Source organism: Aphelocoma coerulescens, chromosome 29, assembly GCF_041296385.1.
Source record: "Aphelocoma coerulescens isolate FSJ_1873_10779 chromosome 29, UR_Acoe_1.0, whole genome shotgun sequence".
Lineage (NCBI taxonomy): Eukaryota > Metazoa > Chordata > Aves > Passeriformes > Corvidae > Aphelocoma > Aphelocoma coerulescens.
Window position 1 is genome coordinate 3,262,734 of NC_091042.1, and position 26,108 is coordinate 3,288,841.

A 26,108-nucleotide genomic window follows, 5' to 3' on the forward strand; every position below is an offset into this window, starting at 1 on the left:
CATGGGGCTCTTCTGCCTCATGGTGGCCTTCCTCATCCTCTTCGCCATGTGACAGAGCGGCTGGCGGTGACAGCGACGGAGCCGTGGCCAGGGACGGTGGCCCCGTGCCTGGCCAGGAATGCCGGGGGGAGCCTTGGCCCCACCGCAGCCGGGCAGGGAATAAAGACGGTTTGGTGACAGCTCTGAGCTCCTCGTGTCTCCTTGGTGGCCCTGTCCAGTGTCACCTGTCTGCAGCTGGATTTGTCCCCACAGGGTCACCCCGGGGAGGTGGCGGTGTCCCCTCTGGGCTGAGCCTGGCTGCCACCCGGAGCTCAGCCGTGTCCCCAAAGGGACGGGGAAATCACTGATCCCCGGGAGCACCTGTGGCTGCCATCCTGGCTGTCACCTCCATCCATCCATCCATCCATCCATCCATCCATCCATCCATCCATCCATCCATCCATCCATCCATCCATCCCTGCCGGGACACCTCAGCCTGGAGGGGCTGCCGGGCTGTCCAGGGCCAGGAGCGGCCTTTGGGGTGTCCCACGTGCTGGGGGGGGACAGCTCCAGCCATGTCCGGGTTTGGGGTGTGCCAGGGGACCAGGACCGGCTGTGTCCGGAGTGCCACAGTGTCCGGGGTGTCCCGAGGGCCGTGTCCTGGCCGTGCCCCGGGGGTCGCGGTGTCCCGGGGGTCGCGGTGCCCCGGGGGATGCGGGGTGTCCCGGGGGTCGCGGTGTCCCGGGGGATGCGGGGTGCCCCGGGGGATGCGGTGTCCCGGGGGTCCCGGTGCCCCGGGGGATGCGGGGTGTCCCGGGGGTCCTGGTGCCCCGGGGGTCGCGGGGTGTCCCAGGGGATGCGGGGTGCCCCGGGGGTCCCGGTGCCCCGGGGGTCGCGGTGTCCCGGGGGTCCCGGTGTCCCGGGGGTCCCGGTGTCCCGGGGGATGCGGGGTGTCCCGGGGGTCCCGGTGCCCCGGGGGATGCGGGGTGTCCCGGGGGTCGCGGTGTCCCGGGGGTCCCGGTGTCCCGGGGTCGCGGTGCCCCCGCAGCGCGCGGGGCCTCCTGGGCGGGGCCTTTGTTTGGCCACGCCCCGCGGGCGTGGCGGCCGCGCCCCTTCAGCGCCGGGGCCTCGCCCCTGGAGCGTCCCATTGGCCGCCGCGCCGTTACCGCTCCGCGGGTCTCGCGAGAGCCTCGCGCGCGGGGCGGGGGGGGCGGCGGGAGCCCCAGCGTGAGCGGCGCCAGCGCGAGGCCCCGGCCCGGCTCCCTCAGGTAACGGCGGCACCGGGACGGCGGGAGCGGAGCCTCCCCGAGCGCTTCCGCGGCGGGGGAGCCCCGGGGAGCTCCGGGGGCGGTGGGAGCCCCGGTCGGCCCCTCCCCCCACAACTCTCCCCGAGTTTTCGTGAGGCAGCGGCTCCGCCCGCCCCGCCTTCGCGCTGAGTGACAGCGCGTCCCGGCCAATCGCGTCGCGCGCAGCCCCTGAGCGGCGGGCGCGGTGGCCAATGGTGGGCGAGGGGGCGCCGCTATGAGGCCAAGCCCCGCCCCTGGGGGCGGGGCCCAGGAGCAGCGAGGGGCCCGGGCGGTGCCGGGGGGCCCCGGGGGGGAGCCCCGGAATGGGGGGCTGGGGGTGCACGGGGGGCTGGAGGGGGATCGGGGCTGAGAGCCTCTGGGGGGAAGCCCGGAATGGGGGGCTGGGGTGCACGGGGGGCTGGAGGGGGTCAGGGCTGAGGGCACTGGGCGGGAGAACCCCGGAATTTCGGGGGCAGTCAGCGGGATTGGGGGGGTCTGGAGGGAGGTTAAGGCTGGGGGGTGCAAATAAGGGGGGCAGTGACCGTGGGGGTTTGCAAATGGGGGGGGGAGTTAAAGGGAGAAGGATTCTGGGGGTAAGCCCTGGAGCGGCAGGAGGAGTCCTGAGGGGCCTGGGGGGGAGGCTTTGGAAGACGAGAGGGAATTTGGGGGTGGGGGGTGTCTTTGGAGGCCGTGGATGGGGAAGACCCTTCAGTGTGCAGGGCATGGGGGGCCCTGAAGAGATGTGGGGTGGCAGATGTGAGACCTCAGAGGTTGGAGGAGCCTTGGGGGGGGTCCTGTGCGGAACCCCTGAGGTGCTGAGGAACCCCATTAGTTGGACTCCGTGCTCTGGGATGGGGAGGGGTCTGTGCTCGTGGCTCTGCTGGGGGGTCCGGAGGGGCTGTGGGTGCCCGGGGGGAGCGTTTGGGGAGCTGGGGGTCGGTGACTCTCCTGGCGCTGCGTGAAGGGAGCAGCAGGAAGGTGCACACCTCAGGAACTGGTGCGTTTAAGGAGTTTGTTCTGAAGTCAGGGGTTAATTCCCGCCAGGAACTGAGGGCTCTGACTCTGAACCTGCACCTGCTCACCTCTCCTGGCACAGTGGGATCCGGCTGGGAGCTGTTCCTGCTGCCAGGAGCCCCCCAGCCCTGCTGAGGGCAGGGATTGTCTGGCTCAGGTGTGACCACACAAACTCCTTGTTCACGCTCGGTTCTCCCCGTTTGGTTCTTCCTGCCCCTTTCCCTGTCACTCTCCCCTCATTCCACTGTCATCCCTGTGGAGGTGCCTCCTCTTTCCCTGCCCAGGTCCCTCTAAGGGCAGCGTTCCAGTTTGTTAATGTGAAAGTGGCACCGACTGCAGTGAACTTCCCAGTTTATTCTGCCTGCTGGGACTTTATTCCTCTGGGGATGATCCAGAGGGGTTCTCCAGCTCTTGGCAAAATGCTGCACAAATAATTGTCCCTAAAGCAGGTCTGGAGAGGAATCCAGCAGCAATTCCAGCTTGGTTGGGGGGTTTTTGTTGCGTTGGGGTTTTCTCAGCAGAGACCAAGAATAGCTGCAGTGTGTAAACGCGGGGGAGAAGTCTGTGGGAGGTGGGCTGAGCAGCCAGATTCCCGTTTGGAGAGCAGGGGCAGGGTTAACATCCTCTTTTCCTTGAAGGCAGTGCCACATTCAGCTCCTGTGGCAGGAGAAGGGTGAGCCCTGCTCTGGTTCCTCTGTGGGCTGGAAAACCTCTCAGAAAAGGGTTTTAATCCTGGTCCTATAAATTGGTTGGGATTTGAGTTGGGAGTCAGTCTCCCCTTGGCCTGTCTGCTTTGAGAAGCTGAAACCAGCCTTTTCCTATGGAAAAATTCCTGGGTTTGGGTGCCAGCCCTGGGTGATCCTGAGCTGTGGGACACTGGACACTTCCCCAGGGGTTGTGTCCACCCTCCTGACTGCTCCACGTGCAGTTATTTCCATCTTTTCCCAGGAAATCAGCCCCTCTCCAGCTGTTATCCGTGTTTTCCTGAATCTCTCCCAATCTGCCGGCAGCAGAGCCCTGGGGATCGGGAATTCCTTCCCTCTGCTCGGACCAGGAGGAGGAAAGGGCTTCACACAAACTTCGGGAATGTGTCAAACCTCCCTCCTGAAATTCCTCTTTCGCTCTGACTCGGCCCTGCTCTGCCCAGGGCTCCTTTCTGACGTGAATTTCTGCTTTATTTCTGCTTTCTTGGGGTTCCTTATTTCCCGGTCTTCTCCAGTGATTCCCGGCAGGTCCCTGGGGTGCTCTGGGTTCGTTGGGGTGAGCTGCAGGTGTCAGGGGCACGCGGAGGTGCTGAGCCCACCTGGGCAGGCGCAGGAGCCCTTCCTGCCCGGGGCAGTTCAGGAGGTGCCGTGGGATCCGTGGCACAGCTGGGAGCGACATGGCAAAGTAAAAGGACGTGGCTTAAAACCAATTCCAGCTTCTCACTCGCGTCTTTATTCCCATTTCTTCCAAAATCGCTCAGAGCTGGGCCAGAGGATGGATAACGGGGGTTTGGGATGGGAATCCCCTCGCTTTGGAAAGTGGGGAAGTTGGAGAGAGGAAGCGCCAGCGGGGGTGGGGGACAGCCAGGGCTTTGGGGTGGCATCCAGATGACCTTTAGTGTCCATCCTGAGGAAGGGAATCCTCCTTCCCTCCTCCTGGGAGCTGCTCTCAGCATCCCAGGGACGAGGCAGCCGGGGCATTGGGAGCTGCTCCGTGCTGGAGCCGAGCTTGGAAGGGCTCCCTGGAACAGGCTTCGTGCCCACGGGGTGGTTTGTGTGTGCTGGGGAAGGATTCTGGCTTGGATTTGGCTTTGGACTCGTTTTCTGCTGCATCCCACGTGATGCTGCTGCGCCTCTGCTTGGATTTATTTATCCTTCGGACTTTCTTGGGGCCTTCTTTTTCTTTTTTTTTCCCTTCTTTTTTTTTCCTCCTTTTTTTTTTTCTATTCCCCTTCCTGGCACTGAGAATTGAGGCCAGATTTCCCAAACTGCTCTCCCCCCCCTCGTTCAGCACCGAGCTGTGCTGCAGTCAGGGAGGAAATGCTGCCAGAAAAGAACCTTTTGGTGAGAGGCCTTCAGCAGCGGGGACCTGTTGCTTCCTGGAATTCATCAATTATTTTCTCCGCATTCCAAGTGATCTTGGAATTCACAGTTTGGGCTCTCAGGGATTTTAGGATCGTGGGCGAGAAGGGTGGGTTCACCCAGTGGCCTGGGCTGCCGTGGGGAGCCAGAGGTGGTTTCTCCTTGGGCTTGGAGTGTGGGAGAAGCTGCTTGGAGAGACTAAAAATGGATTCAGTCAGCCCTCCCAGCACAGCATTCCCAGCTTTTGTCTGGATTCCTGCTTGGAATCCTCAGTGGATCTCCTGGTTCTCTCAGTCCTTCACAGTCTCCACTTCTTCAAATCTGCTTGGCCCAGACCCAAAAAGTTCTGGCCTAACCCAGGTTCTGTCTGGAGTTTGAGCCTGGCCCAGCTGTGCCTGTGCCCAGGTGAGCTGTGAGAGCTGCAGCGTTCCCAGTGCCCAGCCCTGGAGGTGCCCACAGAGCTGGGTGCTCGCTCGCAGGTTTTCCCCCTCCCCAGAGCCGGGATTTACGGCGTCTTTGGCTGCAGTTAGTCTTGGCTCACGGGAGCTTGGCTCAATTCCTTGCTCTGAGGTTCCATTTCCTCCTTTTCCAGGAGCCTCTTTCCCCTCACCTGGAGCAGAGTCAGCCCTGCTGTGGGTTTGGGAAGCTCCCAAACCTTGTTGGGTTTGGAGCCCCGGGAATTTGGGGCCTGCCCCAGCACAGGGGGCTTCACCTGGGCTAAGCCCAGGCTTAAAGTGTGGGGTTTTTGGCTCATCCCCCTTCCCTCCAAGCTTGGCTTCAAGGATTGGGAATGGCCCAGGAGGGAGCTGGGCCTGGGGAGCCTGGAGTGCTGATGGCTGTTCCACCCCGGGGGGGGCAAACAAAGCTCTTGTGCCCCTGCCCAGGGTTTCTCTGAGCTCCCTTTGTGGCCTAAAACCTTTAAAGTGCCGAGTCCTCTGACTTTTTCCTCCCCTTCTCCCAAAAAACCGACATTTGAGCTCTTTCAGTGGTGCCTGGAGTTGAGGAGCGAGCGCAGCTGGGAAGGAGCGGGGTCTGCGAGGTCCTTCCCAAGCCAAAGCATTCCAGGATTCCGAGGCCGCCCCTTGGGGGGCTCGGGGTGGCCCTGCCAGCAGAGCCCTGCCCAGCCCTGTGCCGCTGGAGAGCGTTCCCAGCCCTGCCTGGCAGCTCCCTGGCTCTGCTTGGAACAGCAGTCCCGCTCCGAGAGCTGCCCTTGGCACGGGGGCCCTCGGCCGTGCCCCTGCCCCGGTGCTGGGTGTGTCTGTGCCCCCGCGCTGCCCGAGCCCCTGCAGCCGCGTCCAGAGGGGCCCCGGAGCCCGGCGTGGCTTTGGGTGGCTGCCCAAGCCCTCGCCTTGGTGCGAGGCAGCAGCGGGGCTTTAATCGCTGGTAGCAATTAATGGTGGTAATTACCGAGAGCCGATTGCTTCTGGAGGTCCGGTTGGTGCTGGAGAGCCCGAAAAGTTTGGGGAGTGAGGGTGAATTTCTGTGATATAATTCATGTGACGTTTTGTTCTCCCCTGTTGTGGTGGGATCTGCAGTCAGGCTCGGGAGCCCATCCCGCTCTTCCAGCTGTAGGGATATTCCCTTTTTTTGCCCTGGTGTTGGTAGAACAGAGCTGGGTGAGGAGCAGAGGCAGATTGTCACCGAGGCGACAGCTGGGTGCCAGGATTCCTGGGGTTGATTCATTAATTAATTAATTTGGCTCCTAAAAATGTGAGGGCAGAGCTGCAGCAGAGCATGGGGGCAGATGGAAAGTGTGGGAGCAGAGCTGGGGAAATTTATCCACAAATTCCATTGGGTTTTGGAGTTTTTCCATGGCAGAGCTCCCAGTCTCCTACCTGGAGTGTCCAGATCTGGGCTCAGACAGGACCAAATGGGGTTTTTGTCGGGAAGATCCCAAGTGTGGCAGTGGTTTAATGAGCAGGACCTTGTCTGGTGGGGGTGGTGAGGAATCCCCAAGGGATGCTCACCCTCCCTGGAGATGCCTCTCACCTTCCCAGCCCACTTTGCTTTGTTTTCCCATTTTTTTTGAGCACCTCCCTGTTCCCAAACCCTGCAGGAGCCCCTTTAGGATGCTCATCCTTCATCCCATAAAGCTTCACCTGAGTTATGTGAAGTCCTGCCTAGGAAATCACGGCTGTGCTCTGCCCTAAAACACAGCTCCACTTGAACAACTCGCTGCAGCACCTGGGATTTCTCTGGAAATCCTTCTGCTTGGAACATTTCTCGCTCCCCTCTGAGTTTTAGGGCTCGTGCATCAAACAGCAAAAGCACGGGAGCCTCTGAAAGCTGAATAAAGGAAAGTGCCTGGGCGGGATGGAATAATAACAGGTGGGATGGAATATTTTATTTCATGGGGAGAGCAGTGTGGGGTCCCTGTCCCTCCCTGTCCTGCCCTGGCTCTGTTATTTCAATTCCTGGGCAGGGTTTTTATCTGTAGGTGCTCGTTTCCATCGAGGCTCTCCCGCTCCTCACTCCGGGCAGCCCTGGCTTTGCTCTTCCCTTCAAACCATCCCCACACGTTTGCAGGGAAGATATGTTCCAGCTCAGCTCAGGGCTCTTATGCCTCGTTTGCAGCAGCTTTCATTGAAACAAGGGCTCTGAAGTGGCGAAATAATTTCAGGAAATGGGACTCCAGTTTCTGGGTCACTCAGGCATTTCCGAGGTAAAATACTGCCCTCTCCCAGGCTCGCCGTGGCTGTCTCATAATTACCCGGGCTGGGTGAGGAGCAGTGGCTCTCAGAGGCTTTTCCTTCCTTCCTTAAAGCTGAATTATTTCCCCGTGCTGCCGTAGATCTCCGGCACAGCCCGAGCTGGAGCTCCCCTAACGAAGGGGCTGCTGGGGCCGTGCGAGTCCCCTGGCTGGGGTTTGCTTTGCGTTCGACAGCACTCTGGCAGTGCCCCCCTGTCCCAGGGCTGCTCTGGGGCCTCCTCTGTCCCTTCCCAGGAGGTTTGACCCTTTTCCCACAGCCCGTGGAATTACTCTGCAGCCCATTTGCGCCTGGGGGAGCCGAGGAGGAGCTTTGGGAGTCACTTTGTGGAGTCACTTTAGGGCCAGACACGAGAGGTTCTGGCAGGAGCTGTGCCACTCCAGTGCTGGTTTAAGGCACTTCCAAGCAAGCAGTGAGGGTTTTGCATGTCCAGCACCCCTGAGGCGATGCTGTCCTGGCTTTTTGGGTATCCTCTCCGAGCTTGAACACCCAGAAAGGTCCAGCCCCGACAGAAATGCTTGGACTTGGCTGAGGTTTCGCTGTAAACGACTCGTTAAATACTCTGTGGCTGGGGGGGATTCGTTTCCAGCGAATTCCCTGCCAATATTCCAGTTTACACAGTTGGGTTTGCTTTGCTGTATCAAGCCCACGAAGCGTGAGGGTGTTGTGCCTCCAGAGCAAGTTTTGTAGCCCGGGCTCTCGGCCTCTTTTCCCACACGACAATTTTAAGCTCTTACAGCTTTTGGTTACAAAGCAAACACTCTCCCTCCTTCCCTCACACCCCAAAATAACTTGAAAGTCCGAGTTTAGGCCTCAGAGCCACCTTGGGGGGGCCTCTCCCTGCAAAACTGAAAGTCTTTCGCAATTTCCATGGGTGGATCCCAGCTGGGAGAGGCAGGGAGAGCTCTGGGCACCAGAGGGGCAGGACGGGCCCGGTGGCTGCAGGCTCCAGATTCACTCTGAGCTGCGGCAGCAGTGGGAGTGAGGTGCCAAACGGGCTCTACAAAGCAGGTTCGACCCCCATTCCTGCTTTCCTCCTGGCTTTTTTAAGGAAGAGCTTGACCTGTTTGTTTTTCCCTCACTTGAGGATGGACCTCGGTGCTCCCGGGCTGGCACAGGGAGGGGATTCCGAGCCCTGCCGAGGACAGGGCTCTCCCCACGCGTTCTCCGGGTGACCCTGCTGACCCCAACCCGTCCAGAGCGTGCTGGACATTCATCCCGAAGCTCAGGGAGTTCAGAGCTGGCCACGGCTGCACTCAAAAACAACAAGGAGCCTTTCCTGGCCCGGCCTCAAAGCACTCTGCTTCCTTCCTCGCATTTTCAGTGGGAAATCTCGGACTATTTTGGAGAGCCTGGGGGCAGCGCCTCGTGCTTCCTCCTCCCGGGCTGGAAATGGCAGCCAGGGCTGCCTCCCCTCCCCTCCTGCTTGCCCAGGAGCAGTTCTGGGTTGGGATTGCCACCGGCCCCTCTCTCCTGCAGAGCCTGCCAGGGTTTGTGTGTTCTCCTGGAAGCCAGAGGGTTCTCCAGCCCCGATCTGCAGCCATCCATAATAATCTCGTTTATTGTGGCTTTCTCTGCTCTCCCCCTGCCCGTCCTGGGGCTGGGCCGGTGCCTCGAGCACCATTTGTGTTTGAATGGGTTTGTTTGTGCTGGGCTGGGGTTTGTGGAGCTGCTCCTGGCGCGGCTCCCGGGGCTCAGCAGAGTTCCCCAGATGGAACTGGGATGGCCTGGCCTCTCGTTAGGCTCTGGGAATTAATCCCAGGGAGCTCAGGCTCATCAAGACTTTAACTCCTGCCTTGGTTTTACCTTTTGCATTGAACTGGGTGAGGAAAGCAGCGATGGTTCCGTGGAGGAGGAGAGAACAAGCTCCACGTGCCGGAGGTGCGGTGGAACCCGGGCTGGGATGAAGGCTGCTTGCTTTTTTGGGGGGAATCTGTGGATAAAACCCCATTTCTGCCTTTGCTCCCGCTGTCAGCCAGGTGCTGCAGTTTTCCTACAGAGCCCCAGCCCTCCCTGGATCCTCCCCAAGGACTCTCTGCCCTGTTTAGTGGCCTGGCAGGGTTTTGGTGCTGCCTCTTGGCACAGGCACCTCACCTCCAGCTGCACCTTTGCTTGGGCTTGTTGCTGCAGGCCTGAGGGCCGCAGGGTTTGTGTCTGGGCTGTTCCTTTCAGGGTGAAGCTGTGGTGATCCACGCCGTGCGTGTCCTGCCGGCATTCGGGGCCGTGGCACTAACCCGTCCCATCCCGGGTGCCTCCCTCACCCCGGAGTCCCTGTAGGGCCCTTTTTGGGATGCTGGGCGGCACCAATTCCAGCACCAGCAGTTGTTTACCCGGTTCTGTGTCTGCCTTTCCCCCATTTGCTGCCGTGGGACCAGGACACTCGGCACCGTTGTCAAACCGATGCTGAAGTGTCTCCAGTTGTCCCTTTTGCTCCATCCAGGCTTTGGAAGCTGCAGGTCTGAGGGGTGAGGGAGCCACGAGAGCCTTGCCTGGCACCTGAACAGTTCCAGGAGCTCCTGCCCAGAGGCTCGGTGGTCGCTGCCTCCCCTCCTGCCCCTCTCTGCCCCTTTCCTGGGCACAGCCTGTCCCTTGGTGTCCCTCTCTCCAGCGATTTCCTTCCTCCTGACTCATTTTGCAGCTCATTCCCCGCTCGCCGCTGCCCAGATCTCAGCCCAGGGACTCTGTCAGCAGCGTGCTTTTGTGCCTCCTCAGTCTGAGCCTATTTTTAGGAGGTGGCTCTCGCAGCTCTGCTGGTTTTGGTTCAGGGTTGGTGCAGCCCTCAGCTTTAATTTTGTGGTCACATTAATGTAAAGTTTATCCTCATGATTTACGGGTATAACCCAGAAATGTGGTGGTGCTGGTGGAGGAGAGAGGGCTGGAGAGGGATCCCTGCTGGAGAGGGATCAGTGCTGGCAAACCCAACCCAGAACAGTGTCTGCATCCCCCCGAGTGTTTTTTGGGATCCGGAGCATTCCTGCCCGTCCTGCAAGGCCCAGATGCAAGAGTTGGGCACCAGCATTCCTGCAGCAGCGAGTCACATGCCAGGACAACAATAGAGCCTTATTTTTAGAGCATTTTTCACCCCAGCTCTATCCCCAGCATTCAGCAGAGTTAAGGACCAGGAGTTTCTTCCAGCTTCACGCTGAGGTTTTAAGGAGAAGGTGATTTTTCAGTTGTTTTTTTTTTTTGTTGTTTTTCATGGGGATTTGAGGTGATGTAGAAACCCAAGGGGTTTGCAGCAGGCAGCTGGACACAGGAGCCTGGGAGCCCCCAGGGGACGAGGGCCCAGTTGCTCCTGACTTTGGCACATTGGAAGAGACTCAGATTCCCAAATCCCGGCTTGAGACGCTTCCACCCTCAGGTCCTTCTCTAATCCAGCTGGAACAGGTCCATGGGAGCTTCAGCAACACAAAACCCGATGCCAAAACGTGTGAGGGCGGGCCGGGGCTGGGGTGGTTGTGGTGAAGGTGTGGCAGTGGCTGTGGTGACACAGCTGAGGCCAGCCCAGGGTCTGAGTGTGACCCTTCCCGTGTCACCAGGCTGTCACCACGCACAACTCCACCTCTGCAAGGCTCAGTTCGGGGATGTGTGGAGCATCTTGGAGGAACAGCTCCAGAAGTGCCAAAGGGGCTTTGGGAACGTCATCCTGCTTCTCCTGCCCCTTCTTCCCAGACTGTTTCCAAGGGCAGTTTTTTCAGCTGGCTTCCAGGAGGTGCCAGCGGGGTGTCCTGGGACAGCCCGTTCGGGAAGGCTGCTCTGTGGAGCGTTGGCACGGGGCTCATTCCTTGCCGGGGACTCCCAGGTTCCCCCATGGAATGTCTGGCCCAGGACCACGGGCTCGGCTTCTCCTGGCGGCTTCGTTAACACGGCTGGGCACCACTCGGGCCGTGGGGACAGCGGCAGCTGGGCTGGCAGGATCCAGCTTGGGAAGGAGTGGGAATTTGGGTTATTGAGGTGGGGAAGAGCAGCTCAGGGTAAACAGAGGCTCTGGTGGGCAGCAGGGGAAGGGCTCGGAGGGGGAGGGAAGGTTCTGGTTTTCCTTGGATCCTGGGCAGCCTCTCCCCGGCTCCAGCTCCTGCCCCAAGGGCCCTTTTAGGTGGGTAAAACTCAGATTTTGATTTCAGAGAAGCTGCTGCTGTGGGGAGGAGTTAGAGCTGCTGCAGCTGAAGGTGGGAAGGAGATGCGGAGGGGATCAGAAGGTCCCTTGGGCGTCTGAAACCACAGCAGACACACAGCTCCTGCTCTGGGGAAGGGGCTGCAGGAGAGGGGCTCTGAGGGGGCTGGGACACGCTCTGGGTCATTTCCAGCCGGCTCCAGGTGATCTGTGTGGGTCAGGAGAGGGAAGAATCCCCATCCAGGCCTGCTTTGGGTGAAAATTCCCCTCAGCTCCCCCAGCCCTGTCAGGGCCATGTGACCAATCTGTCTGTGCATTTCCTCCTTCCCCGGCCGTGTCCAATGCACTAAAACCCATCAAAACAGTGAAATATCGTCCCAGGGCTGCCGGAAGAGGGCCGGGAACGTGCTCCCGGCATCCAATCAGCTCCTCACCCGGCCTCTTCTTAAGGGCGGAATTTATGGACGCAATTTATCCTGGCTAAATGTGACATAAATCTGAGCGCCCGTGTGGACGCACCACTCGTACTCTGCAGCCAGCCAGCAGCCAAACCTCGCTTCAAGGGATGAGAGGATCCTCCTGGAGCTCCAGCTCAAGGAAACCGAGCTTTTTGCCCTGTGTTTTGTCCCGGTTCTGGTTTTTGTCCTGTCTGGGAGGCAGCTGAGGTGCCACGGCTTGCAGGGTGGTTTTCCTGCTGCTTGAATTCCTCAGAGGGCTTTGGCAAAAGTGTAAATACGAGGCAGGGAGAGCGCGGAGTTCTCGTGCTGGTGGTGAGGACAGGTCTGTGCCCTGTGTCACTTCTGGGGCTTTTCTGGGGCCGTTCCTGATGTTTGGGTGCTTTTGTTACCCCTGGCCAGGCAGGGGTTTGGCTGCCAGCCCCTTCCACTGGTGACAGGGACGTTTGTCCCCATTCCTGCTGGTGACAGGGACGTTTATCCCCATTCCTGTTTGCACGGGCCCCGGGGTTTGGCTCCCTAAATCCAGACACAAACCCAGACCCAACCCAGCGCTGGGGACATCTCTGCTTCTGTTCCTGTGGGATCACAGCTCCTCTCTCATCACCCTTTGGGTCTCGCTGCTGGGGCTGAGGGGAGGGAATTCACCTCCTGCAGTAGGAAAATAACCAATTTTTCTCATTCTAAGCAGCTCATTGATCCCTTTTCCCTGGCAGCAGGAGGGGCAGCTCCTGCCGCTCCCCCAGCCGCATTCTTGGAGCTCTTTCTCACACAGCTCCTAAAAATACCAGCCCTCCCTCCCCACCCTCGGGGCTGCCAGTGCAGAGCCCTTCTCCCCCCCAAGCTCCGGGTCCCTTCCTGGCATTCCAGCATCTCCCAGCATCTCCTAGCTGGGAGCAGGAGGTGCTGGAAGCCCCATGGAGCAGCCCTGAGTGTGTTCCCACAGCAACCCCCCGACCAGGGAGCATTTGCTTTATTACAGCTTCTTAAAATCCTGCTGTAAAAGTATCAGTGGGTGGAGGGAGCTGTTATTTCTTGAATTCGAGATTGGAGAGGGAGGGTTTGCTTTATTTACTCTTATTTTTTATTAATAAGAACGGCTTCACTTGTAGCATAATAGGAGTGAGTGTTTTGTTATCCTTGGCTGTAATCCGTGATAAACTGCCCCTGCCATCAGCCTTGTAGTTTACCCACTGGGGAGCCCGATTATTGCCTTGTAAAACGGAGCACCACTCCTATAATCCCTTAATTAATTAAATGACAAATTTTAGTTCTCTCCCATTGAAAATATAACCGGTGCAGAGAGAGGCCGTGGATTTATTTGACGGCGGCTCGCTCGCACTTTGTTTTCCTGCGGATTGCCACTGTCGCTGCTGATTTGTTTGTGCTCGGGGGATCCTCGGCCTTGTCCAGGGGCTGGGGCCGATGATCCTTGTGGATCCCAGGATGTTCCCTGATCCTGTCAATACCCCGGCAGGGCGGATCAGGCCGTGCTGGGGGGGTTTGCTGCCGCTCCTCCTCAGGGGCTGAGCGTTATCCCCACCTTGCAGGAGGTGACACCGAGCTGCAGAAGCTCCTGTGACCCTCTGGGCCGTGCTGGGAGCCCAGGGAAGCTCCCACACTTTTCCAGGTTCCTTTCCAGCTGTAAACCCCCCCCGCCCAGTCCCTCCAAATCCTAAACCCAGGCTGGAATAATTCCTATCCCAGGGCTGATAAACGACATCCCAGCAGAGGGGCAGCTCCTGCTGGTGCTGGTGGGGATTTTTGGGCTCGCTTAACAATTTCTCTCCCCTTCTCTGCCCTCCAGGCTGCTGTGAAGGATGGGTGACGACAGGCCCTTCGTGTGCGGCGCCCCGGGCTGCGGACAGGTACGATCCCGCGGGATTTGGGCCGTTCTGTCCCGGAGCCAGAGCGCTCCAAGGCGCCGTTCTGTGGGGTCCCGGGAGGCAGTCAGATCCCGGGATCTGCAGGGTGTAAATCCTGGTTGTGAGCTCTCAGCTCTCAGCAAACCCTGCATGATTTGGGGGCTGATTGTTGTGAGTCGACCTGCCCCGGGCCTGCTCCGCTAATTCCGCTCCCAGAGGATGGATCCAAACCCCTCCAGGGCGAGGAGGCTCCAGAGCTGCTCCTCTGGAGCAGCTGGGAATGTGACAGGTGATGGGCTGCAGTAAATGGTCCCCAAAATGCTATTTTGGGATGGGGCTTTTTCCGTACCCATTGTGACTTTCTCCTCCCTGGAGCCGCTGCAGAGTTCTCTGGATGAGGGAGGTGAAGGAGGCTCATCCTCCTCCGGTCACTCCTCCCCATCCTGTTTTCCTCTCATTTCCAGGGAAAACGGTGCCGTCCCAAAGCTGAGCTCAGGGGCTCTCTGGCCCTTGGTACTGGGAGGAACTGGGGCATCAGGGAATTCCTGCTGATTGAATGGGATCTGCTGGAAGCTGGGGCTGCCCTGGAAGTGCAGCTCCGTGCAGAGCCCAGCAGGATTTGGGGCTGTTCCGAAATCCCTGTTCTGAAGCACTGGGACCTCAAAATGCCTTTTTTGGGGGGAAATTGTGGCTCTGAGTCAGGTGTTGAGTAATGTGCTCACCCTGCTTTCCTGGCTGCAAAACTGGGATTGTTTTGGGAACGATAATCAATCCCAAGGCCCCTGTGTGTGTCCAGTTCTTCAGTTTGTTTAATTCCTCTGTGCCTCCTGTGGGGCTTTAACTGAAATTAAAGAGAATTCTGCATCCCCAGGGAGCATCCTGTGAGGGATCCGTGCTGCTGTTTCTTTTCACAGCACAAAAATGAGTCAGAACCCTCATCTGGGAACTCCTGAGGACTTCAAAACCACATATTTAGGGTTTCCCAGCTTTCTGGTCGTTCTGGCAGGAGCTTCACCCAGATCCTTCCCTCCCCTCTTGCAGGTGAACTTCCTCCTTTTGCCTTTTTTTTTTTTTTCCTTTTTTTTGGAGGCTGCTCTTTATCTGAAACTTCTTTGCCTGTGAAATTGTGCAGGCCATTTATAAAATGTATTAGCTGTGTTTGAGCACTTAATGGTGTGAGCCCTTCAATCACACGGCCCTAAAACCGGCTTCAAACAAGCAATTAAGGCAAACAACAATGTATTTAAATTTAATCTCCCACAATCTCCCACAAATGACATCTAAAGGTGGCTGCTTCCTCCTCTGGCTGTTCCAGCCTGCTGCTTATGGGTAATTCCGACAATTCTTCATGTTAATATGGAAATGCTGGAATCCTGGTAATTCTGAGCGGAATGATTCATGGGGATCCAGCCTGACCTCACAGACGCTTTTCCCGGAACGTCCTTCAGGACAGAGCAGGGATGGGACGGGAGGATCCAGCCCGGCTCGATGGGAAACTCTTCCAGGGGTGGAGAATCCGCCGCAGCCCTGGCTGAGGTGGTTCTGAGGGTGGTTAATGGGATTTGCTGGTTGGGGGAAAAGTGGGGCCTGATTTCCAGGCTGGGGATGGAGTTTCTGTTTGTTTGTAGGGCAGAGGATGTTCCCCACGGAATTCCAGGTGTTTCCTGGATCAGGTCATCCCTTAAGAACCCACAGAGCTCCCACTGAAAGTCCCAGTGTCCTCCTGTGGGGCTTTGTCCCCTGTGCTGCACCTGAGCCCCACCCCGAAGGTTTCAGAGCCTTGCCAAGCCCAGCTCACCCCTTAGACCCCATCCTAAGCTGATCCTGGCTGAGCTGAGCTTCCTGGGTGTTCCCTGTTTTTGAGGGGTTTTGGTGCCACCTGAGAAACTGGGACAGGCCCCTGGGTGGGGACAGCAGGACAAGGTGCTCAGTCCCTTTTTTGCTCCCTGGAATTTGGGATCAGCCTCCTCCGACGCTCACTGGGATGGGAGGAGGAGAGGGACTGGCAGAACCCAACAGAACTCTGTGAAACCAGCGCCGATTCCCCCTTTAGTGTAAAGTGTAAAATCAAATTATTTTGCTTCCCATTTAATCCTTTGCTGCAGCAGCTGCTTCCTTCCCTCTGTATCTGACACCAGCCCCATCTCTGAGGCCTTAAACCCTTTTTCCTCCCTTTTTTTCCCTGTTTCCATGCAGGAAAAGCTGCCGAGGGCAGCGAGGAGGGGGAGAGGGCACCCAGAATAGCCGAGCAGATCTGTGTGCGTGAGCCCCGCATGGCTGGGGGTGCAGCGGGCTGTAAACATGTTTGGGGTTGCCAGGGCTGCAGGGGGGGTTATTTTGGGATTCTCCCAGCTATCACTTCCCAGCAGCCGGGCCGGGCTGGCGCAGCTGACTCGGAACGTGCCGTGGAAAAAGGCTCCGCGCCCAAGGTCGCGTGTCCGGCGCCTTCCCCGCAAGGACAGGTGGCGAAGTTCCCCTTTTGCAGCCCTCTGAGCAGAGGGAGTGGAGCTGTCCCTGCCCCTGGAAGGGCAGGAGGGAGCTGGAGCAGGCCCTGGAGCTGGAATGCCCTGGGAAGGCACAGAGGGATGCCTGGAGCGAGGATTCCCTTGGATCCATGTGCTGAAATCGATCCGGGCTGGTGTGTGCTGCTCATCACCCTCCGGACTGCGGCCGCTCCCAGTGCTGAGGAGCAGGGAGGGCTGAGAGTGTTCCCGAGGTTTGGGCACTGGGACAGCCCCATCTCATTAATTAGGGAATTAAACCTTTGGCTGGCTCATTAGGGCACCCAGAGCACAGCTCTGGAGCCGGGAGGGCTCCAGCTGCTGCCTCAGGAGCCACAGGGAAGTTTCTCCACTGGCTCCATCTCCTCCCTTGGAAAATGGCCTCAAACCCTCTCGGGGACCCAGCAGACACCAGCCCTGAAGGCTTTGGGATGCTCCAGGCTCTCCAAAGCACCCTTGTGGAGGAATATCCTCACTGATGAAACTGCGTGGCCGCTCCTGCTGCCCAAAGTAACAGCAGGACGGGAATATTGGGTATATTTAACAGGGAGCACCACTTGCCCAGCCCTCCCCTCCCTCCCTGCACAGCATTTCCCTTTTACAAGGCACACAAATCATCCCTCCGGCCCTAATTCCAGAGCTCCAGTTATCCAGGCCATTTCCTCAGACAATCGTTTGCTGTTTAAAGCCCCTTCATTTACCAGTTCATCCCCCCGGACCCTCGCACGGAGGTGATGCCTTGAGCAGCATCCAGGAAACGCCGAGCCCAGAACTTTGCACCGGGCCAGAAAATGATTTTTTTTTTTCCCCTTCTCGCAGGTTTATTGTATCCTCTTATCTTGTCATATAATAGAAATAATGTTTATGGCGTCCAGGCCTCAGCATCACTTGGCATTTAACCAACCTCAGAAGCAGTTTATTGCTGTGTGTACGCTGCTGCCACGACCATTATCCCTTAAATCTCCATTGCCCAGTAATGGATGAGGCCCCAAACGCCCCTGCCATTGGCTGAGCTGGGGTTTGGGACTTGTATAATCCAAACCAATATGGATTATTCCCTGTGTAGGGCATGGAGAGGGGTTGAAACATGGCCTTTCCCCTTCCCAAGCAGCGGGGAGTTCACCCTGTCACCACTCCAGCTGTGGGGCAGCACCGTGTCCCCATGGCCTTGGCTGCTCCGGGATTTCCAGCCTGGGATTTCCAGTTTGGGGTTCCCAGCTGTGGCCCCTGAGCTGTGCCTGTACCTGGTCCAGCTTCGTCCCACTGCCAGCAAGGGCCCAGTTCCCCCAGTGCCAGGGACGATCCTGGCCCTGGGAGCAGATCAGAGCACCCACAAGGGAGGACACCACGGTGCTCTTGGCTCTGGGACCCCCAGGTGATCTGGACACCACGGTGCTCTTGGCTCCAGGACCCCCAGGTGACCTGGGCACCACGGTGGGTCCAGGACCCCCAGGTGACCTGGGCACCACGCCACCACGGGCTGGGTGCTCCGTGTCCCCAAGCCCAGGGCAGGGTGCTCCGTGTCCCCAGGGCCCCAAGCCCAGGGCCCATCCCACCTGCAGCCCTGGCAGGTGCCCCAGGCAGTGCCAAACCTCCCCCCACAAGCCCCAAAGTCCCTCCCGAGCCGCGCTGCTGCCCCTCCCTGCACCAGCCCAATGTTAACACAAAAACGGTGGAATTTAACGGTGGAGCAGCGATAAAATCCTCCTTTTTTCTGTGCTGGGCCACAGCTCCCCCTCGGCCGCGCTTGGCATGCGGGGACACGTCGCAGCCGCGTCCCTACAGCACCCAGGTGGGTCTGGAGGCTGATCCATAAACCTCCCGCTCCGTTGTTGAAACCCAGGGAAAACCTGGAGCTCTGTGCTCAGGAATTCCTTGCTGCCCACCCCCGGCTCCTTCCCAGCTGCAGCTTTTTATTGGGAGCTGTTGGAAAACCCTGCCAAGGACCATCTCGTGTCCAGGTCTCCCGTGATTTCCCAGGAATGCAGGTTTCGGAGTTAATTATTGATGGCAGCCCAAGGCCCAGGCAGCTGCAGGACCTGCACCGAGTGGCAGATGCTGCACGAAGCTCCTGGCCTTGCAGGGCCGGAATGGCTCCACACGGGAGCGGGGCTGGCTCTAGGAACTCTTCAGTTGTTGGCAGGAAAAGGAGGGAATTAATTTGAGCCGTAACTCCTGGACTGTCAGCAGAGCCCAATGATCTCTCCCACCTCTCGCCCAAGGTATTTTTGGAGGTGGGGAGGGGGAAGGCTAATTTTGAATAATAATAAGCTTGAGAAGGCATCTGAAACCAGTAAACGTTTATTTTTTACACTCCTATAACTTAAAAACGGCCAAACCAATTTAAACCAAATTGGATAATAAAAAATATTGCTCCTAGGCTGAGCCCCTGTTTGCCAAGTTCCAGCCTAGAATGAATTTTTATGGCCAAATTATAAACTCCCTAGAAATGAAGGTTTAAAATGGAAATGTTGACAGACCTTTAACTACAAAAGCACCATAATAGAACTTCTTTTTTTCTAAAATGGCTGGTTTAAAATATAATTAAGACTTAAATATTATTTAATAGCAGCATTTCCTGTAAGTTAAAATCTTTATCATTCCTCTGGCTGGGGTTCCTTGGCAGTTCTTGGAACGCTGGCGCTGCTCTGCAGTGGGAGCACGTGTGGGCCACAGACCCTCGTCTGTCACGCGGAGACGGGGCCGGACAGCTTTCCAAATTCCGACCACGAGCCCGGGTGCCGGAGGAGCCGCTGGCTTCCCGCGGATCCTGCGGCTCTGGAAGGCACCAGACCCGGATTTCAGTGCCCGTTCCGTGCAGGGAAAGGGGTCTGGTCCCCCCGGGCTGACCCAGCGGCGATGAGGAGCCGTGGGATCGCTGCCCTGGTGTTCCCAGCACTGCCCCAGCCTTCAGGGCTCTTGGGAAACCGGGATGAGCCGGGAACGAGCCGGGATGAGCTGGGATGAGCCGGGAAGCTCCGCGCCGCAGTGTCCTTGCAGGAAAGGCTTTTCTGCTGCAGAGCCCTCGCTGGGCTTCTCCCTGCTCCCTTCCCGAGGATGGGCGGCTCCATCCTGACCCCCTGCTGGCCTCCAGGCAGGCAGGGTGGCCCTGGCCTCAGAGTGTCACTGCCCTCAGGCTGGCTCTGCCCTCAGGGTGGCTCAGGATCGCGGGAAGGCGCCGGGCCCTTTGCAGGGCTGCTGGGCTCTTGAGCCCTCTGCTCTGCCAGGGGGACGTGCAGACTCGGCAGCCGTAAATAATCTGAGGAGAGGGGCCGGGAGCCAGCACGGGGCTCCAGAGGAGCAGCCAGGGATGTGAGCGTGGGTCTGTGTGGGTGGGGTGCTCCTGGGCACTTCCCGAGGGCAGCAGGAGGAGCATTCCCTGCCCTGGCTGCAGGAGAGCATCCCAGGGGAGCATCCCAACCCTGCATTCGTGGCCGTTACTCAGGGCTTTACTCAGGGTTTACTATTCATCCTTGTGCCCCTCGAGCCGGGTTTGGAGCTCCTCAGACCCCGCCAGGTTTCGAATTATTTAAATTTCTGATTTATTTGGGGTTTGTATTTTTCTGCTGAGCCTCGCTGTTCCCAGTTAATGGGATGGTCTCCACTTTCCGCAGCAGCAGGGAATGAGGAGAGAGGGTTTCTCTTTTATTTTGGGAACATGATCAGGGCTGCAAAAATCCCCCCAGAAGGAGCTTGGATGTGCCCTCACAGGGGGTGGCTCCTTGTTCGGCTTTAAGGGACTTTGACACCCACAGAGTCTCTGCTGTGAGCAGAGTGAGCTGGGCCCAGCCCTCACCTGGAGCTCTGTCCCAGAAATGCAAATTGTACTGCCAGGAGCTGAGCCAGGCTCGGGCACTTCTGGTGCTCGTGGGCTCAGGGAGGGGGAGCAGAAAACTGCTCTGAACCAAAGCTGGAGCCTGAGCACAGCTCGGAGCTGGGCCTTGGCTGGTTTCTGCCAGGACCTGCAGAACCTGTGTGTTATCCCCCCTAAAACCCATGGAAATGGGGCTCTGAGTGGGGAGGACGGGAGGGAGGGAGGGAGGGAGGGGTCTTAAAGTGCAACCAAAGCTGCCACCAGAGCTGCCAAATCCTCAGGGTTGGAGCTTTTCCTCCCTCCTCTGAGCTCTGGGTGTTTTCCTGGCAAGTACAATATTTCCCGATGTTAAACGCGGTATTTTGAAGTCAAGGCTGTTTGGTTTTGAAGCCCCGCTCGCTCCGTGCTCGCTGCTCTGAGACAATTGTAAATCCTTTTTATTTTACTGCAAGAACAAATCACTTATTCCTCGGAGCAGCAGCTCTGACAAAGACCTCGTTATCAGCATCATGGATATCCCAGAATCAGCATCGCAGCAGGGATAAGGCTGGGAAGGAAAAGGATGTATCCAGCCCTCAAAAGGTGCCTGAATTTGCAGGATTTTCTGTAAACTTCTTGTGTAAAATCCAGCCAAGCTGTCACTTAAGGATTAAAAAAACCCAAGCTGGAGGTGGGGGAATGTGTCTGGGATTTTATCCCCTTCCCCGGTGGTGTCGAGGGGTTCTGTGGGATGGAGAAGGACTCGAAGGTTTCCCTTTGGACCCCGCCCTGTGCCCTGGTTTTATTACAACACCCAAATAATCGGGGGTTTAAATCCTGAGCCGCTTCCCTGCTCGGTCCCAGCCCAGCCGGGGCTCGGCGCGGCTCTGGCAGCTGAAATCCTCCCTTTTTCTCCAAAGGATGCTTTGTTGGCTGGCGGAGGCCGCTCCGCCCCTCTGCGGCAGCCGCGGGATCCATGCGGCTTTCCCGGCGCTGGCAGCGGGAATACTGGGAATACTGGGAATGCTGGAGCACGGGCAAATAGGACACAGCGTGTCCTGAGCACCCGGAGCCCGGAAATGTTGGGAGCAGGATGGAAAACCACCTTTAATTCCTGTATTTCTAGAGAAAGATGCGGGATTCCTACTCAGGCGATTTTTTTACACTTTGGGGCGTTCTGGGCTCACATTTTCCCCCTCAGTTTCTCGCTGCTCTATGTGAGAACCTTCCTCCGGGTCGGGATTCGGGTCGGGCTGTTGAGGGTCGATACAGGGGGCATGGAAGCACCGGGAGCAGCGGGGTGGATGCTCCGGGCTGGCGATGCTCCTCCACAAAGGGCTGGGCATGGAGGGGTCAGCAGAGAGAAAAAAGCACCTTTGGGGCTTTTTCTTAAAGACCAAACCCCGCGCGTCCCGAAGGCGGCGAGCGGGGTCAGCCCCGCCCGGGTTCGGGTTGAATTTTGGCCGAAGCACGTTCGAGGTGAGCGGCAGAAAAGCGAAACGCGGGGCAGGAGAGGCTGAGCTCGGCTCGGGCTCATCCCGCCCCCCTCAAACCTCCCTAAATCTCGGAGCAGCAGCGCGTGTTTAACACCTGCTCCAGCACCGCGGCTTCCGAGCGCTCGGCCCAGCTGTCGAGCTCAAGTGATTTTTTTTTTTTTGTTTCTTTTTTATATGCCAGATTAAAACAATAAAAACATTAAAGTCCTAAAATTCCCCCTGGGAATAAAGATGCAGACAATAAAGAATTGTGCGAGCAGGGCTGGGCTGGGCTGGGCTGGGGAGCTCTGCGGCAGCGCACGACGAGCTGCGGGCACATCTCAGCGCTGCCGAACAAAACCCTCGGGCGGGGGACGGGCTGGGATCGCCCCTGGGGCACCGGCAGAGGGTTTTGGCCGCTTCCCTCCAGGATATTTATAAACGGGGAATGTGTGCGTGGCTGCGGTTTGAGGCGGGGGCGTGGCGGGGGCCGGGGTGGCCAGGGGGGGTTTAGGGTCACCGGAATAATCGTCGGGAATTCAGAGCGTCAGCCCTGGCTGCTCAAACACCTTCAGCGTCGGCTCCGGACGGGGGTGAGCGGTTCCGTCTCCAAAACGCCTCATTTGTGAGAATAAGCACCCAAAGGAGGGCTCTAAGCGATCCAGACCAGGCTTGAGTGGAAGGAGCCGCCGATCCCGTGCCGGCTCTGCCCTTCCCTTGCCTTCCCTTTTGTTGTGAGGCTCCCGCCTGTCCCTGCTGCTGCTGCTGCTGCCACCCTGGCACCGGCAGAGCCACCGCGGGAGGGGTTCCCGGTGCCACGGAGCGCCCGGGACTCGGTGTGGGCCCTTCCCGGTGTCCTGGAGTGCCAGGGATTTGGGAATGAGCCCTTCCCAGCGCCCTGCAGTGCCCAGGACTCGGCTGTGAGCCCTCCCTGCCCCGCAGCACTGCCGCAGTTCCCTTCTAACCCTGCTCCTGAGCCAGCCTGCTCATTCCCCACGGGAATTCGCCCCGGCCCGTGGCTCCGTGGCCAGGGGAGGCGATTCCTGCCCGTGGTTTGATGTTAGAACCTCTGTGCCTCTCTTGTCTCCTTGTCCGAGGCTTGGCTGGTGTTTGCTGCAAACGGCGACGTTCGCAGAGCTCCGGAGGAGAATTTCAATGCGTTTTGCTCCGTGTGAGATTTTATTACCTGCAGCCCAAAACGTGGGCGGGAAAAATGGCTCAGACCCCTTAAGGATGTGATTTTGGTGACCTTGGCTTTGTGTTTCCACATCACTGAATCCTCACCTCGCCCTGGGATGTGGGGGAAGCTGCTGGGAAAGGTTTTCCGGGCACTTGAGGATTTTATCCGCTTGGTTTTGTCGGGGGCTGCAGGGGGAAGGGTTTGGGGTAGCCAGGGGGGGATTTGGGAGCAAAGTGCAGCTGGGAGGCTCCAGCTTTTGTTTGGAATTCTGTCGGGATCGTGTCAGTGTTTGCTCCCCGAGTCTGATCCCATCACAGGGTCGGCTCAAACCTCCCGGTGTGAGTCCCCTCATGGAAAAAAATGGGATAAAAGCAAACAGCCTCTGCCACAAAAACCTGACCCCACTGGCTGGGAAAACTCAGTCCCTTCTGCAAACCGATTTTGGGGGAAGAAAGAGCGATCCAGGAGCTGCAGGATGGAGTCGGGCATGGGAGTGTGCTGGGAGAAATCATAAATCTCCAGGGAGAAGAGGGTCACTGAGAACCTCATCAGGGTGGGAGCAGCAGCTCCGCGTTAATGTGCCCATAAATCCCCGTTCCGATAAAACAGGTGGCTCTTCCAAGAGGCAAAAAGAGGCAAACGCCGATTTTTTTCTGCTGCTGCTGCTCCTCTCCTTTTTTAAAAGCTTTAATTACCGCAGTGCTGACGGCTCGGTGCAGGCAGGAGCCGGGAATGCGGCTGGATGTGGGAAGCAGGGGCAGGGAAGGAGGGAAGGGAGCTGCAGATTGGCCAAAATCTCCAGGGAGAGACATGGGGAGGCACGAAAATGAATTTTCATACACGGATTGAGGATGGCACTGCCGGAAAATTTTTGGTGCTTTGGAAACGAGGAAAATGAAGGGAACTGCTGCAGGGTGGGAAATGGAGCTCTGGGAAAAGGTCTGGGAGCTCCATAAATAGGGCTGGGTGAGCAGGGGTGCGAGGACAGGACTTGCTCAGGGACAGGGGCACTTTCCACCATCCCAGGTTGGCCTGGGACACTTCCAGGGATGGGACAGCCACAGCTCCCCTGGGCAGCCCAGAGGGAATCCCCTGGGATTCTGCAGCTCCTTTCCAGAATATCCCCGTTGTTCCCAAGGACCCACAAATCTCAGTTTGCCCCCCCGATTTGTCTCTCTCCCCGGGTGATCTCCCACCCTTCAGGAATTCCCTCTCCCCATTTCTGGGCTGTGTTTAAGCCATGCCCGGGATCCGTGGGTCGGCACTTCCCTGCAGCTTTTCCCTCCATGCCACCGATTAAAGGGGACAAACCCCAAAGCTCTGAGTGACCTGAATTCTCTTTGCATTTGACCTGCTGCCCTTCCCAGGCAGCTGCTGCTGCTGCTGGAGCTTCCCCGGGAGATAAATCCACAAAAACCCCTTTTCCAGGCGATAAAGCCATCAGCGGCGGCTCGTGCTCCGTGAATGGGTGGGCACATTCCCAATATTGCGCTGAATTGAAGGAAATCACCATTCCAGGGCCCTAAAAAGCTGAATGGGGCCGTGGCATCCTCCGTGTGATTGTGGTGGCGTTCCAAGGTCAAGGCTGAGTCACGCTGGCGCTTCCAGCGCGCACGGGCAGAGCCGGATCCCCTTGGAGCCGAGTTTTGTGTTAGGATTTGTTTTAGGGTCGTTTTTCGGGGAGCTCTGAGACAATGGTGAGTGCGGGGGGGTGGTGTGGGGCCTCTTCCGAGGGGACAGCCAAGAGATGGAACCTCCCCTCCACCAGCCCTGGGGAAACGGGGTGGGGAATGGCCGGGAAGGGGCTGGACTGGAGCTGAGGGAGCGGCTGGAGTCCCTTTGCCTGGCGCGGCAGCTCCCACAGCACCACCCGAGCCCCTTGTCCTGTCACACTGCCCTGGGCATCCCAAATCCACGAGGGACATCCCAAATCCAGCCTTTGGCTCCGTCCTGCCTCAGTTTCCCTTTTGCCCTTTTCCCTTTCCATGGCTCAGGTGCTCTGCGGGCTGCAGGGCTCTGCCCTCACCCCCAATTCCCACTGAATTCCAGGATGCCGGCCTGGCAGGGAGCAGGGAATCAGAGCAGCTCATCCCAGGGTCCCACCCGCTGCCAAAGCCTCTCCCGGCTGTGCCCCCTTTCCAGAGGCGTTTTCCAATCCCTCCGCAGCCTCCTGGGGCACGGAGATGCAGCAAATTCATGGACTCTGGTTCGGATTTAATTATTTTTACACTTCCATTCTTGTTCCTGGGCTGTGCAGGGACGGAGTTTCCTGGCATTCTTTCGCTCGCACTCTAAATCCCCCCCGTTTGTTTGTTTGCTGGGGGATAAAACTCTGGGGAAAGCTCCCGGATTATTCCTTCAGGAGCTGTCGGGTGTCCGGGACAGGAGGGTGACACTGAATGAGCAGCAGGGGACAGCAGGAAGAGCTGAAGCCTTGGAGGGGGATTTGATTTTATTTTTATTTTTTTCTCTTTTTTCACTCGGTGTTTTCTACCAGGGGCTCACGATTCTCTCCCCACATGAGCACTGTCCCCCGAAAACCCACCAGCAGCTGCATAATTCCCGATAATTCCTAATTTTCCTCCTTCAACGCCGCGGAACTGCTCGGCCCGGCCGCTCTCTTCCCTAGGGCAGGAATTCCGCTCATCCCGCGCCTTCTCCTCGGTCCCTACGCCCGGAGCCGGCGGGAGAGCGCCGAGCTCCCGTGCCTTTGTTCCTGGGCGGGGGTTCGGAGCGCGGCCGCGGAGCCGCTCCGCTCGCCGCGCCCCGGGAGGACGGAGCCTTGTCCCGTTCCGCCGGCTCCGCGGGCGGCGGGGACCCGTGGCTGCCCAAGGTCACAGCGAGAAGCTGCGGCGCTGCGGGGCCTCGAGCGGGGCTGCGGTAATGATTCACATCCAGAGCCGGCGATCCCGAGGGACGCGCCGGGCTCGGGCTCTGGAGCCGCTGACGCTCCCGCGGCCGCTCCACCCCCTCGCTCACCCCGTTAATTACCGCGGGGCCTCTCCCCTTAATTCCTGTGGCAGTGGTAATTAATACACGGCTTTTAATCACCCGCGCTCGCATCGAGAGGAAAGCGGCGCTTCAGAATGCTCCACCGTGTGGAAAGCGGGGATCGCTGCATTCCCGGGACCCGGCGCTGCTCGGGCTTTGTCCCCGCCGGCTTTTAGGGATCTGCTCCGTGGGATGGGCTCCGTCCCCCCCGAGCGGGGTCGGTGCCGCAGGAAACCCTCCCTGCTCTCACGCAGTGGAGATTTGGGAACCAGTTCGGGTTTGTATCCCTGTAATTCCAGCCCGGAGGCAACTGGGGCTGCAATTCCCGCAGCCCTCCCGGGGCTCCTGGGCTGTGTGCCTAGGACAAAGCACGGCGCCGTTCCCGTCCCAGGTGTTCCATAGCCCAACTCCTCCATCTGCTCCTTCCCTCCCTGCGCCCCTCTCCCGAAGCCCAGACCTCGGGAGGCTCCTTGGCTTTGGTGGTGAATGGTGCCCAACAACCCGGGTCAAACCCCACCGGGATAACCCCGTTCCTGGCATTTCTGTCCCGGCTCTGCTCCGTGGTGTTCGTGTCTGCTCCCACCTGGGAGATCTGACTGAAATCCAAGGGGAAAATAAAAAAAGGGACGTGGAATCCGGAGTTTCTGGAGGATTCTGCCCCGGACGTCCTTGGCTCCTCAC

At 58.5% G+C, this 26,108-nt stretch overlaps 2 protein-coding genes across 6 annotated transcripts in view; both read left to right on the forward strand.

Moving 5' to 3' along the window:
• Positions 1–179, forward strand: part of ATP5MC2 (ATP synthase membrane subunit c locus 2) — a 1,845-nt gene extending 1,666 nt beyond the window's left edge. For all 3 annotated transcript variants that reach the window (XM_068997732.1, XM_068997735.1, XM_068997734.1), the window contains exon 5: positions 1–179. This exon is cut by the window's left edge and continues 63 nt beyond it. In XM_068997732.1, coding sequence (XP_068853833.1) covers positions 1–52 — 52 coding nt within the window. In that variant the 3' untranslated portion in view covers positions 53–179.
• A 982-nt stretch (positions 180–1,161) lies between these two features.
• Positions 1,162–26,108, forward strand: part of LOC138099992 (cyclic AMP-dependent transcription factor ATF-7) — a 47,586-nt gene continuing 22,639 nt past the window's right edge. For all 3 annotated transcript variants that reach the window (XM_068997643.1, XM_068997646.1, XM_068997645.1), the window contains exons 1-2: positions 1,162–1,247; positions 13,430–13,490. In XM_068997643.1, the coding sequence (XP_068853744.1) occupies positions 13,443–13,490 (48 nt within the window). In that variant the 5' untranslated portion in view covers positions 1,162–1,247; positions 13,430–13,442. The remainder of the gene's footprint in view (positions 1,248–13,429; positions 13,491–26,108) is intronic.